The sequence below is a fragment of the Hypomesus nipponensis genome, chromosome 22, assembly GCF_054491055.1.
Source record: "Hypomesus nipponensis isolate SF chromosome 22, ASM5449105v1, whole genome shotgun sequence".
Classification (NCBI taxonomy): domain Eukaryota; kingdom Metazoa; phylum Chordata; class Actinopteri; order Osmeriformes; family Osmeridae; genus Hypomesus; species Hypomesus nipponensis.
Genome location: NC_140382.1, coordinates 3,279,675 through 3,294,205, shown reverse-complemented (window position 1 = coordinate 3,294,205; position 14,531 = coordinate 3,279,675). Strand labels below are relative to the sequence as shown.

At 41.3% G+C, this 14,531-nt stretch overlaps 2 protein-coding genes across 7 annotated transcripts in view; one reads left to right on the top strand and one right to left on the bottom strand.

Moving 5' to 3' along the window:
- Window positions 1-10,716, top strand: part of slc20a1b (solute carrier family 20 member 1b) — a 35,761-nt gene extending 25,045 nt beyond the window's left edge. For 3 of the 4 annotated variants that reach the window (XM_084686376.1, XM_084686374.1, XM_084686375.1), the window contains exons 7-11: window positions 7,537-7,791; window positions 7,958-8,528; window positions 8,667-8,852; window positions 8,937-9,021; window positions 9,173-10,716. In XM_084686376.1, the coding sequence (XP_084542502.1) occupies window positions 7,537-7,791; window positions 7,958-8,528; window positions 8,667-8,852; window positions 8,937-9,021; window positions 9,173-9,331 (1,256 nt within the window). In that variant the 3' untranslated portion in view covers window positions 9,332-10,716. The remainder of the gene's footprint in view (window positions 1-7,536; window positions 7,792-7,957; window positions 8,529-8,666; window positions 8,853-8,936; window positions 9,022-9,172) is intronic. The other variant, XM_084686377.1, reaches the window with a different exon arrangement.
- A 180-nt stretch (window positions 10,717-10,896) lies between these two features.
- On the bottom strand, window positions 10,897-14,531 carry LOC146236001 (uncharacterized). 3 transcript variants are annotated; one of them, XM_084686378.1, is made up of 11 exons: window positions 14,440-14,531; window positions 14,099-14,143; window positions 13,895-13,924; window positions 13,338-13,442; window positions 13,147-13,179; window positions 12,879-12,914; window positions 12,728-12,763; window positions 12,311-12,328; window positions 11,987-12,019; window positions 11,840-11,912; window positions 10,908-11,079 (listed from the first exon to the last, which is right to left on the bottom strand). In XM_084686378.1, exons 1-10 carry the CDS (start codon window positions 14,492-14,494, stop codon window positions 11,863-11,865), a joined length of 441 nt encoding a protein of 146 aa, XP_084542504.1. In that variant the 5' UTR covers window positions 14,495-14,531; the 3' UTR covers window positions 10,908-11,079; window positions 11,840-11,862. The 3 variants fall into 3 exon arrangements, with proteins under 3 accessions (XP_084542506.1, XP_084542505.1, XP_084542504.1); XM_084686380.1 differs by lacking the exon at window positions 13,338-13,442 and having other exon boundaries at window positions 10,897-11,079; XM_084686379.1 differs by lacking the exon at window positions 11,840-11,912 and having other exon boundaries at window positions 10,901-11,079.

Here is a 14,531-nt window from a genome sequence, read left to right as displayed (position 1 = left end):
AAATGCAATGACACCAAGGTCCTCAAGGGCCTATGCTGATATTCAAGGAATGAGTGGGGGCTTGGTCAGCCCACACAGTCCTGATATGTTGCGTGTGTGTCTTGCCAAGCCCGCGCGTGTCAAGGGAAGAATGAGTGTCTGAGAATTTGGAGTATGCGCGGGGAGGAGCAGGGGACACATTTCATTGTAAATTTCCCTAGAAATTTGCCAAGCATGCATGTTTCAAAGATTCACCAAAAATCGACCTTTCATCTTAGAGTCAACTTTTTCTCAGATTTGTGTACTAAACATTCTCAAGAGTCTTCATATGAACTTGTTTGACTGGCTTACGTGTAAAGCATTGCGAACCATTGAAAAATGTATATTCTTGACAAATTGTAACTGTATAGAAAAATCAATGCTGCAGAATTTCCAATGGGATACCAAATCTGAAATGCAATAACATCAACATCCACAAGGGCCTTTATTTCAAGCCAAGAAGTGAAGCGCTTTAATCTTCACAAGAAGTGAAGTGCTTTGTGCTTTAGGGCGTGGCCTGTAGCGACACCTATTGGTAATGGTGGGCCATTTGTGGTGTGGTAGTTACTCTTGGCCTATACTATCAATGTTTCAGGATGTTTTTAACTTTTTACCATTGCATACAAAATCGGAAATGCAATACCAACAAGATCCACATGGGCTTTTGTTAAAGTGTTGTTGTTACTCTTGGCCTTTACTATCAATGTTTCAGGATTTGGAGAACTTTTTACCATGGCAAACAAAATCTGAAATGCAATACCATCAAGATCCACATGGCCTTTGCAAAAGACCAAGGAACACTCTCCTGAAATGTTGCGTGTGCGTCTTGCCAAGCCCGCGCGTGTGTCAAGGGAAGACCTATGGGTAATAGTGGGCCATTTGTGGTGTGGTAGTTACTCTTGGTCTATACTATCAATGTTTCAGGATTTTTATAACTTTTTACCATTGTATACAAAATCGGAAAAGCAATACCAACAAGATCCACATGGGCTTTTTGTTAAAGTGTTTCTTTGCCTATACTATCTATGTTCAGGATTTTGAGACCTTTTTACCATTGCATACAAAATCGGAAATGCAATACCATCAAGAGCCACATGGGCCTTTTTTTCAAGCCAATAAGTGAAGGGAGGGGGCTTGGTGAGCCTATCCATTCCAGAAAGCCTTGTATATTTGTGCTTTTTGGCGTGGCCTGTAGCGCCACCTATGGGTAATGGTGGGCCATTTGTGGTGTGGTAGTTACTCTTGGTCTATACTATCAATGTTTCAGGATTTTAAAAACTTACCATCAAGAGCCACATGGGCCTTTGCTAAAGACCAAGGAATGAGTGGGGGCTTGGTCAGCCCACACTCTCCTGAAATGTTGCGTGTGCGTCTTGGCCGCGCGTGTGTCAAGGGAAGGCTGAGTGTGTGTGAGATTTTGGAGCACGCGCGGGGAGGAGCAAGGGAGACATTCATTGGAAATTTGCCTAGAAATTAGCCAAGCAAGCATGTTTCAAATATTCACCAAAAATCGACCTTTCATCTTACAGTCAACTTTTTCACAGATTTGTGTTATGAACATTCTCAAGAGTTTTCATATGAACTTGTGATTGAATCAGAGTATCAGTTTTTGAATGGATGATGTGTAAAGCATAATTTTAGCGTTAGCGATAAGTTCAATTTGCTTTATATCAATCATTTTTTGAGATATGAATTTGCCTTTGCACATGGTAACATGTTGTAGTGTCTTCCTCCGATCTACCAAGTTTAGTGTTGATATCTCAAAGATTTGCTGAGACATGACTTCACATCCTGTTTGGCGGCTTTTCTGATGAATTTGATTGGCTGTACCGGACAGACGGTTATGAGGATCAAAATTCCTTTGATAACTTTTGTGAGGCTTGGTCTGAAGATCATCTCTGGTGATTTTGAAGAAGATATGACAAAAATTGTAGGAGGAGTAGGCTTTCAAAGGTTTTTGATAAAACCGGAAATGGCGGGAAATCTATATAACCGGAAATTAACGCCATGGTGTGCGTTGAACTCGGCTTGATCCAGGGAATCCAATGGTACCTCATTTTTGAAAATGAGTCATACGGTTCAAAAGTTGCGTGTGTAAACACAAGTCCAACTTTGACCCATTGGTGGCGCTAGAGTGGTCTAATGGGAGACATGAAACTTGGTGTAGGTATAGAAGAAACTGTCCTTAATGAGTGGGCCAAATTTCACAAAAAGTTGTCGATGGGGTCTAGGGGCTGCCATTGACTCCCATGGTACAAGAATTACAAAATATAACTGCAAGCAGTAATGGCGGATTCCTCCAAACACTGCAAACCATTGAACAATGTTTATTCTTGAAAAATTGTAACTGTATAGAAGAATGTATGCTGCAGAATTACCAATGGCATACCAAATCTGAAATGCAATACCATCAAGATCCACAAGGGCCTTTATTTCAAGCCAGTAAGTGAAGGAAGGGGGCTTGGTGAGCTTATCCATTCCAGAAAGCCTTGTATCTTTATGCATTAAGGCGTGGCCTGTAGCGCCACCTATGGGTAATGGTGGGCCATTTGTGGTGTGGTAGTTACTCTTGGCCTATACTATTAATGTTTCAGGATTTTAAAAACTTTTTACCACTGCATATAAAATCGAAAATGCAATACCAACAGGATCCACATGGGCTTTGGGTAAAGTGTGGTAGTTACTCTTGGCCTGTACTGTCAATGTGTCAGGATTTGGAGACCTTTTTACTATTGCATACAAAGTAGGAAATGCAATGACACCAAGGTCCTCAAGGGCCTATGCTGATATTCAAGGAATGAGTTGGGGCTTGGTCAGCCCACACAGTCCTGATATGTTGCGTGTATGTCTTGCCATGCCCGCGCGTGTCAAGGGAAGAATGAGTGTGTGGGAATTTGGAGCATGCGCGGGGAGGAGCAGGGGACACATTTCATTGTAAATTTCCCTAGAAATTAGCCAAGCATGCATGTTTCAAAGATTCACCAAAAATCGACCTTTCATCTTAGAGTCAACTTTTTCTCAGATTTGTGTACTAAACATTCTCAAGAGTCTTCATATGAACTTGTTTGACTGGCTTACATGTAAAGCATTGCGAACCATTGAAAAATGTATATTCTTGACAAATTGTAACTGTATAGAAAAATCAATGCTGCAGAATTTCCAATGGGATACCAAATCTGAAATGCAATAACATCAAGATCCACAAGGGCCTTTATTTCAAGCCAAGAAGTGAAGTGCTTAAATCTTCACAAGAAGTGAAGTGCTTTGTGCTTTAAGGCGTGGCCTGTAGCGACACCTATTGGTAATGGTGGGCCATTTGTGGTGTGGTAGTTACTCTTGGCCTATACTATCAATGTTTCAGGATGTTTTTAACTTTTTACCATTGCATACAAAATCGGAAAAATATACCAACAAGATCCACATGGGCTTTTGTTAAAGTGTTGTTGTTACTGTTGGCCTTTACTATCAATGTTTCAGGATTTGGAGAACTTTTTACCATGGCAAACAAAATCTGAAATGCAATACCATCAAGATCCACAAGGCCTTTGCAAAAGACCAAGGAATGAGTGGGGGCTTGGTAAGCCCACACTCTCCTGAAATGTTGCGTGTGCGTCTTGCCAAGCCCGCGCGTGTGTCAAGGGAAGACCTATGGGTAATAGTGGGCCATTTGTGGTGTGGTAGTTACTCTTGGTCTATACTATCAATGTTTCAGGATTTTTATAACTTTTTACCATTGTATACAAAATCGGAAAAGCAATACCAACAAGATCCACATGGGCTTTTTGTTAAACTGTTTCTTTGCCTATACTATCTATGTTTCAGGATTTTGAGACCTTTTTACCATTGCATACAAAATCGGAAATGCAATACCATCAAGATCCACATGGGCCTTTTTTCAAGCCAATACGTGAAGGGAGGGGGCTTGGTGAACCTATCCATTCCAGAAAGCCTTGTATCTTTGTGCTTTTGGGCGTGGCCTATAGCGCCACCTATGGGTAATGGTGGGCCATTTGAGGTGTGGTATTTACTCTTGGTCTATACTATCAATGTTTCAGGATTTGAGACCTTTTTACCATTGCATACAAAATCGGAAATGCAATACCATCAAGAGCCACATGGGCCTTTGCTAAAGACCAAGGAATGAGTGGGGGCTTGGTCAGCCCACACTCTCCTGAAATGTTGCGTGTGCGTCTTGGCCGCGCGTGTGTCAAGGGAAGGCTGAGTGTGTGTGAGATTTTGGAGCACGCGCGGGGAGGAGCAGGGGAGACATTCATTGGAAATTTGCCTAGAAATTAGCCAAGCAAGCATGTTTCAAATATTCACCAAAAATCGACCTTTCATCTTACAGTCAACTTTTTCACAGATTTGTGTTATGAACATTCTCAAGAGTCTTCATATGAACTTGTGATTGAATCAGAGTATCAGTTTTTGACTGGCTGATGTGCAAAGCATTATTTTAGCGTTAGCGATAAGTTCAATTTGATTTATATCAATCATTTTTAGAGATATGAATTTGCCTTTGCACATGGTAATATGTTGTAGTGTCTTCCTCCGATCGACCAAGTTTAGTGTTGATATCTCAAAGATTTGCTGAGACATGACTTCACATCCTGTTTGGCGGCTTTTCTAATGAATTTGATTGGCTGTACCGGACAGACGGTTATGAGGATCAAAATTCCTTTGATAACTTTTGTGAGGCTTGGTTTGAAGATCATCTCTGGTGATTTTGAAGAATATATGACAAAAATTGTAGGAGGAGTAGGCTTTCAAAGGTTTTTGATAAAACCGGAAATGGCGGGAAATCTATATAACCGGAAATTAACGCCATGGTGTGCGTTGAACTCGGCTTGATCCAGGGAATCCAATGGTACCTCATTTTTGAAAATGAGTCATACGGTTCAAAAGTTGCGTGTGTAAACACAAGTCCAACTTTGACCCATTGGTGGCGCTAGAGTGGTCTAATGGGAGACATGAAACTTGGTGTAGGTATAGAAGAAACTGTCCTTAATGAGTGTGCCAAATTTCACAAAAAGTTGTCGATGGGGTCTAGGGGCTGCCATTGACTCCCATGGTACAAGAATTACAAATAATAAAACCACCAATAACAATAGGTTTCCTCCTTACGGAGGAATCCTAATAATAAAACCACCAATAACAATAGGTTTCCTCCTTACGGAGGAATCCTAATAATAAAACCACCAATAACAATAGGTTTCCTCCTTACGGAGGAATCCTAATAATAGGTGCTTCGCTGCTTGGCCCCTAATAAAGAATAATATATATTTTTTTAGGGGTGCTTGAGCACCCATAAAGGATCTAAAATCACCAATGGTGTATAGCCTACTTTGTAGTTAAATATCAGCTAATATTCAACTGTATACATTTAACCGATACAAATGCTGCTAAAGCTTGCTAGGTACACTTTATTTATTTTTTTATATAAAATGATGAATCTTTACCCGACTTTTGTGTATGAACAAGTGAAACGTTAATGTACTTGTCCAAAGGACAAGTGCCTCAAAAAGTTAATGTCGAGCCCTGGACAGAGTTCGAGTTAGAATTCTGCATTGACCTAACCCACTGAAACAATGTAGACAGTGTAGACAATGTAGACAATGTAGATAGTGTAGACAATGTAGACAGTCGGACGAATTAGTTGAATTTATACTACTCCGACGGCTCTGCGTGCTGAAAGCAATTCACCGCCAGAACAGTAGATAGCGCTGCACTGCGATGCTAGCTAGGTTATCGAAAAGTAGGAGCAAATTTACAAATTAGCCGTTTCATCAATAAAATAAGCAAATTTTCAGCAACTACACTGCCCATTTCTCGTCACATTTTAATTCAGATGCTGATCTACATGTACTATTTAGCTGAAATATGAATTGTAAAAACGTACAGCAATGGAGGTCAAAGGATTCTGTTCGTCCTGTTTATCACGGCAACCCTGCCCCTGACGCAAGCAGTTCTTAAACTGACCAATCACAGCCAAGGGGGTCTCCGTAGCTCTCCGAAATTACGACGGATAGTTAGAAAATTGAGGTGCACGTCAAGCTCTCCGAGGCTCCCTGAGGGCTGACGCAGAGCCCGTAGAGGGCGTTCGACGGAGACGAGGGCGTTCCCATGTGTCCGTTTTTCGAAAAACGCAGCAGCATATATCGGCCTTTACGCGTATTTCTTACATACATACAGTCACAACTTCAGCACACGTTAGCAACGATGCATACATCCGCCATTCTAGTAAGACAGACAGCTATATCAGTGAGCCTTCAGCATCAGTGCCGTAGCTAAAGATCTAGGCAAGTTCAGGCTACTTTTCGCTAGGAACCTATGACCATGTCTTAATTGAAGGTTCCCCTTCGTTCTTTTGGTGAGAGGTCTCAGGAGCTAGCTACTAGCTACTTACTGTGAGGGTGTGAATCATTTTGGTTTCATATAAAAGTTCTGTGTAACGAATCATTAACGAAGGAATCATTTTGCCCCCCCCCCCTCCCGCCAAATACCTTTCTAATCTGTGAGAAACACCGGGAGTAGTATCTTTTATATTGAAAAAGGAAGCATGTGTGCCTTCAAGTTTTTGTGCTTTTTATATAGTCTGCATATTTGGGCACCCACCCAGTGGCACCTTAATGCACAGGCTTACCTGGGCTTAAGCCCGGGGCCTCAACCAATCAGGGGCCTCCTAATAATAATAATAATACAAAATAATAATGATGATAAACATCCATATTTGCGGTGTCACTCTGCCTACTTGCGTCGGTTGCAGATGGGTCCATTTAATATGAAACAAGCTGAACCCCCTTTGAGACAAGCTATTCTAACAACGTTGTCACCGGCAGTATATTTTTCAGATGGAACCGCAATTCAAACAGTAGCTACCATCTGCTAACTGAAAATATGCCCCCAAATGTGACTTTTTGGTTTCAGTCAAGAGCCCTGGGTGGAGAAGCTAGCCTAGCTGCTGTTGCTAGCCAAATTACACTGAGGGGATTGTTTGAATGCGCTGGAAATTAAAAACGTTTCTTTTGACATACATTTTAGGCTGTGGCATTGAAGACAGCAACGCACCACACAAGCTTGATTTTAAATACATGATTTAACGTGACATTACTTACTGTACATGCAAGTCTTGAATTGCTTAAATGTATAGCGTTATTTATGTAAGTACACCATAGCACAATACGATACTTGCTCTGCAGCAATGCTCGTTGGATCCATGCGTCGTTGCTAACGTGTGCTGACGTTATGACGTATGCTAGCACATGAAGTTCCCTTTGTTGACACAAGGCACTTTTCGCCACAAAAACTGAATTTCAGCCTAAACCGTGCAACGGAACGTAAATAAAAATACAAGCAACTCAATTACTACCAAGACGAAACTTGACGTTTGCGATTTGCGGGAGGGGGGCCTCAAAAAATTGAAAAAAGGTCCATAGCCCAGGGGCCTCAAGTGCTATGAAGACGCCCCTGCACACACCCACCAACAGTCTTGACAACTTCTCCCCCTCCAACCCGCAGGGGAAAACAAGTCTTCCAGTCCCTCGGAAAGCCCTCTAATGGAGAAGAGGGAGCTGAGGGAGGCCCACAGTCCTATTCTGAAGCCTGTCCCCGAGGAGACCTCCACTCCCTCCTCACCGTCTGCTGCCACCACCCAGACTTCCCCCATGCAGCCCCAGCCTCCCACAGAGGAGCCACGCAGGGTTACCTTTGACATCGGAGATTCCGACGACGGCGACAACAAGGACGGCACGGACACCGACAACGGTGGTGAGTGTGAGTCACTGGAATGGCTAGACTGTCTGTGCTTGTGGTGAGCAGTATTGAACTGAATTCCTCAAGATGTAGTCCAAATAGTTTCCCTGTCTCCCTCATTGCTGAGCATCTTTTTGTTCTAGTCCAGTGGATGTAGTCCATTAAAATCTGGCTTGTTCATTATCAGTCCCTAAACAGGTCCAGACCACTAACCAAGTCCAGTTTAATAACCAAGTCCAGTTCAGCAATGGGCCTGCCCATGTCCCCAGCAACGGTTACAGCCAGTATCACACAGTTCACAAGGACTCAGGACTCTACAAGGAGCTGCTCCACAAGCTGCACCTGGCCAAGGTCGGAGACTGCATGGGCGAGGGTGGTGACCGACCAATCAGACGCAACAACAGCTACACATCCTACACCATGGCCATCATCGGCATGCATGGAGACTTTCGGCACAAGGAAGGTGAATTCCGTGCTAGCGAGGATGGGGACAAGGGCACGGGTGCTGGCCAGGAAAGGAAGCGCATCCGGATGGACAGCTACACAAGCTACTGCAACGCTGTGGCAGTGCACGGCACGCCCGATGGGGAGGGGGAGGTGACCCTGGAGATGTGCGAGGAGGACGCAGGTAGCAGTCGCGGTTCCCTGGAAGATGATGGGCTAGAGGCAGACAGGCCAGAAGTTTCCACGCTTTTCCAATTCCTCCAGATCCTTACCGCCTGCTTTGGCTCCTTCGCCCACGGAGGCAACGATGTCAGGTTGGTACAGTAATAATACCTATAGCTAAATTAAGGGTCTCTCACATTGGATTTAGGTCAAATGCAGTTTGAAATATTGGCAGGCATAAGTAGGGCCAGCATGTATCTGAACATGAAGGTAAGCATCTTCTTTTTCAGTAATGCCATCGGACCCTTGGTGGCGCTGTGGCTGGTGTACCAGAGTGGATCTGTGTATTCCAATGCCCCCACCCCTATCTGGCTGCTGCTGTATGGAGGTGTGGGCATCTGCGCTGGTCTCTGGGTGTGGGGTCGCAGAGTGATCCAGACCATGGGCAAGGACCTCACCCCCATCACCCCCTCAAGGTACTCAACCTCAAAAGTAACACTTCTCCTCTCCCTCTCACACACACCAACATTTGACATGAGTCTGATTTTCTTTTACTCCAGTGGTTTCAGCATAGAACTGGCCTCAGCTCTGACCGTTGTGGTTGCTTCTAACATTGGTCTGCCTGTGTCCACCACCCACTGTAAAGTAAGCAACCCTTGGCCAGACATTGGGCCACAACCTAGACTGTGGAAAGAGGGGGTGCTTGTTAGGGGTGTCAGTTAAACCATAAACGTTTAAGGGGTTTAATTTGAGGTGAATGTTGCTGGTCACCTGACCTTGGTGTGTTTGTGTCCAGGTGGGCTCGGTGGTGGCAGTTGGCTGGCTCCGCTCTAAAAAGGCTGTGGACTGGCGTTTATTCCGGAACATCTTCATGGCCTGGTTTGTGACCGTGCCCATCTCCGGTCTGATCAGTGCTGGCATCATGGCTATCTTCACCTACGGCATCCTGACATGAGGCTGCAGGCCGCCCCTACAACGGGGAAAAGAGTATGTCAAGGCACACGAGGAGGGAGGCAAAGGATAGGCAAACTGAAGAGTGGATCATTAACTGTCTTCCAAGCCAACACATCAGAAGAAAAAGGAAAAAAGAAAATGTTTAAAAGGGGTGGGGTTGAAAGGTGTTGTGTTATGGTTTTTGGCTGCATCATTCCCAACCATAAATTGATGGTTGTACCGTTTGCATCAGATCTCTTCCAAAATGAGTGTTTGTTTTCCTTTTATTTTTTTGTGCTTCTGATCCTGTACATAGCCAAACTTAAATGTACTCAACCAAATGTTGTGTTACTGATGCTCCATAACCTTTTGTGTAATTATGTACATACAATCATCTCTTTCGTGTTTAGTTTTTTTGTTATTTTACAATTTAGGAAAAAAACAAGTAAAATGCAGTATTAGTGTTTGTTACAGATGTATTTGTCCAGTCATAAATTACATGCTGAAATTAACCTAGAACAGGCAGTATTTTTTGTGTGTGACCATTGTTGAGAGAATGTGAGGGTTTTGTCACTAATCAACTCATTAGTGGTATTACTCTTCACCTTGTAACCCCCCCCCCCCTCCTATGTACAGGGAGGCATTGTGTCTCATGTAATTTCCAGATGGAATTGAGTTGGAGGTTTAACAATCGGACAATATAGACATATAGACTGTACTAATCATCTTGTCCTCCACTCAACTACTCATGTGCTCACTGTTGTAATGATCAACTTTAGTTTATTTATTTTTTCTTGATTTACTGAAGTTGATGAATTTAGTTGTATTTATTTCCAAGTTAAAATGGCAGTGTACTACACTCCTTAATTTAATGAAAAGATGGGTTCGGTGTCGTTGCTGTAAGATGCTGTAAGGCATTGCTGGTGTTACTTAGGAACTTACCACATCATCTGACAGTTGAACTTCCATAAATAATTGGAACATTTCTTTTTATTTATATGGAAATCACAAATGGTTTGAGAACTTGGTTTAGGGGGGGGGGGGTAGATAAAGAAAAAAAGTAGGCTCTTTTCAATTAAGTAAATGATCACATTTTAGCTGGAGAATGTGTTGGCTAATGCAAAAAGACAAACACTTAAGACCTTCCAAAAAGTTTGGGCGGGGATGGGGGGCGATATTCATAAATCGCTGCTGTCATGCAACCCAGAGTGAGAACTGGGGCTGCAGTACTACGCTTATATAGATGCTGGTAGAAGTAGTCTACTACTAAGGTAGTTGCCTTAATATTTCCCGTAGGTACCAAAGATAAGACTTGGAGGTTTGTTATGCACAGACTGTGCACATATGCTCTTTAGTCTGCACTTAGTCTGGATGTGGGAAGTGAACAATAAATACAAATTTAAACTATTTAGTCTGTCTTTTAATTATTATTTTTTCTGAATCGAAGTGTTTTGCTTTGGCAGGAAACATGATTGTGTGTAAATAAAGTACAATATTCAAAGTGTCTAAGTCTTGAAATTAAAAGGACAAGAAGTTCACATATTTTTCCAGTCTGTGAAGATTAATTATGGATTAACACAACACCTACATATTGGGTAGTCACATTTCCTCTTTATTTACTGTAAACTTCCGCTGTCTTGTCTGAATCACAGGAATCACACCATGCACAGTAGCCTACTGCCAATGAGTACTCTTCGGTACTGCAACAATAGGGTTTGTAAGATCCGCCTCAGCCCGTCACATGTCCTGCACCGTATCACTCGAGAACCGCTATGACGCAGGACAATTAAAAAACAAAAAACAATTAGCCTACATCAGGTATTCAGTTCCCCCAGAACTCAACACAACTTAGGCTCGTATTTTTCCATGCTGCTCATAGCAACACGTCTGAGGCATCGTCGTACCTCATTCATGCTTTAAATGCCACTAAACAGCAGGGACATGAAGACAAGTTTCATGGTAAATAGTCGGGAGACGGGCTACAATTCTATTATTAATGTGCTGTACACTACAATCTTTTACCTATGTTGGTGTCAAATTATGCACACTAAAGACGTCCGTGTTAGTAGCCTATAGTTTGTCCACACTATTCCATCTATCCTTTGACGCAAAGGGATGTGTACAATGGATAGTGCATCCTGTGTCCAAATATAACTTGGACACAGAGCAGATGATGCAGTAGGCCTACTCTATAAATCACACACAATGAGCAGCTGGGGACAGTAGTCTTTAGGTGCCCTTGTTTTCTGGCCCATATAGGCTACAGCAAAAAGGTAAAGAGAGCTAACATGAGTAGCCTATAAATAATAACATGGCATCCACTGTCGACACCCCCAAGTCATCAAACTAGGGACACACAACAACACTGAGATGTGAACATTTTGTTAGCGACACAAACCATTGTTTCTGTATTACATACTGTAACCAAGACGTTTTCCCTGTGTTAGTTTAAAACTATATTTTTTGCCAAAAGTGAAGTTTGTTTATTGTGTTGTTTATTTTTTAAATGAATGGGACACAATACACACACCTTAACACACAGTATTATCTCTTTTAAAAAGAGATATCACCTTCTTCTTTTGACTTGTCCTCAATGAGCTCATCTGTTGGGAAGGATATTTATAGTTAGTAAGACTGGTTAAAGCTATGTCCAGTCAGTGGTTAGCTTCTGTCTTACCTAAATTGCTTATCTCCTCTGTCTTATTGTGTTCTAAAAGGGAACAGAGATCAGTGAAGAATTCTTATTTGGTGGCAGCATTGTACAACATTGTAACTTGATTTTAATGTATTTAGTGATTTAAGTTATTGAGGATTACTATTGATGGTGCTTAGGTAAGTTTGTCTATGCGTTCCCATTACAATATGTATTAAAATCTAAATGTAAATATTTCAATGGGAACGCATAGACAATGTCTAAATTCTAGGTGAATGCAAATACATGTATTAAAAATGTGTGTTCGTCAGAGAGGAGAAGATTTGTGTGGGATAAATGTCAGTTTACCTTGCGTTTGCCTGAGCTCTGTGCAAAACCAAACATAATACATATTAATAGTATTACAAGTATGCATTGATAAGGAAGCAACTATTTTGTGTTTCCCCCCACATTCTATATTAGATACACTTTGAATAAAGAAAATGAAAAGTGTCAAACATTTGGTTCACCATCAGTGCTTTCAATAGACTCAAATTCAGACTGAGATTCTGTTAGATCAGAAAATATTCCACTGATCACATACCTCTGAATTAATATTATTTGCATTTCCTATATCTAGCCTGTTAAACATTTAGCTCTCATTTAGAACAAGGCTCTTTCTGTGAATCTGCATTCACAAGGTACTAATTGTCAATGCACTCAAGATACTTTATCGCCATCTCAAGGTGTGTTCTGGAAATTATTATGAATACAACTTTGCCCTACCCTCATGGCCTGTATCCACGTTTTCATTGCCATCATCTGGGGAAAGATGAAAATAGATTTATAATGTTGATTTAAAGCATAGCCATTTAGCACATATAATGTTCACATGCGGTGAACAAGGACCAATGTTTTTTATTACGTTTTACATTACCTTTCTCTTCATTCTTTGTTTCAACTATTTCCTCAGCTGGAAAAAACAAGTGATATGAGAAATAGAGAAATATAAATAATTACTCACTGACTAAATTACTATAATCTTTAGAAATCATCAGACCAATTTAGTTACCACAGACAAAAAATTACAATTTTCATCTTGACCAGCCTCTATAGTTAAAAAATAAAAGTCTTATCAACCTTATAAGTCATTTACAAGAAATAGTTTGACATAATACTTCTAAGTAATATTAGAATTTTCTCACCCAAGAAGCGTTGATTCTCCATGTAGCTTTTTTCTGGAGATAGAACAACAGAATTGCACAATAGTTAATTAACTTTAACAATGAAAGAAGACACCATGACACCTCAAGCCTGGAGTTCAAGGCATGTTGCCTTAGCTATCAGGCCAAAGCCATAGTCAGTTGTTCCTGGCCACTGTTGTCCCTGGCCTCACCATTCTGAACTTCCTTCAATTCAGCTGGCTCCAAATCAGCTGCCTCCCTCGGAGCTGCCTCAAACTCAGCTGCCTCCACCTGAGCTGCCTCAAACTCCATCTGATCTAAGATCAAAAGTCAAGAGTGGTTTTTATCAGTGCAAACAAGTAACATTTTTAATATGAGAATAAAAGATAGGAGAATGGAATAGGGACAAAATTCAAACTACTTGCAGTAGTTAAGATGAGAAGTGTGCTGGAAGTATTAACCCTGTAAGACCCGGTTTAAAATGACAACATCACCTTTCGCTCTCCAAAAAACACATTTGCAAATAAGATTTTTTAAAGACCACATTTACATAGCCAATGGTCCTATTGTCTTGCCTTGCAATGCTATTGGATAAATGTGGTCTTAAAACAGAAAATTAAAAAAAGAAAGCAATTAGAGCTAAAAGTGACGTTGTAATTTTCGTTTAAAAATGTTTTTAAAAAAGGGGTCTTAAACTGATGAAACAGCCTTCAATTATTGAAGTCAGTAAATTATTAGAAATTGAAAGAAGTTTTAAATATACATCTACCTCTCTTTTGTAGTTCAGTTAGTTCACCCACTGGAAAAACAACATTCATGAAATTATTGATCATTACTATCCTCTTTTCATCGTCATCATCCTCATCCTTTTCCCTCCTCGTTATCATCTCCACTGACATCATCCTGTCATCATCATTCTTTTCCTCCTCCTTCACCTCATCATCATCCTTCCCACAACTTTTATCTTCCTCACCATTGATGTCCTCTCTCTCTGTAGACTGGAGTGATGCAGTGAGTGCTGGAGATATAAAAATATATATCAATATAACACAAAAATCTAAATGGACACTCAAAATAAAACAATATATGCATTTGTAACAAACAAGGCAAAGGCCCAAAGCAGTTTGAACTTGAAGCAACCACAAACATGATTTTTTAAATGTAACTACGTAGGCTACACCCCAAAACTACAAACCATCTCAGCCAAGTCAGTAGTGTAATGATTAGAGTTCAAGCTTTATAGAACTACAGAAGAACAATCAACCAAGCTCTTATCAGGGAAATTTGGGTATGCATATCACACTATTCTCTTACCAGTTTGCAATGCTGCTGTAGCCAAGCACAGAAATAAGGGCACTGCAAATCTCATTTTTGCTCTGTAGTAGGTCTCTGAAAGTATAGGTGTC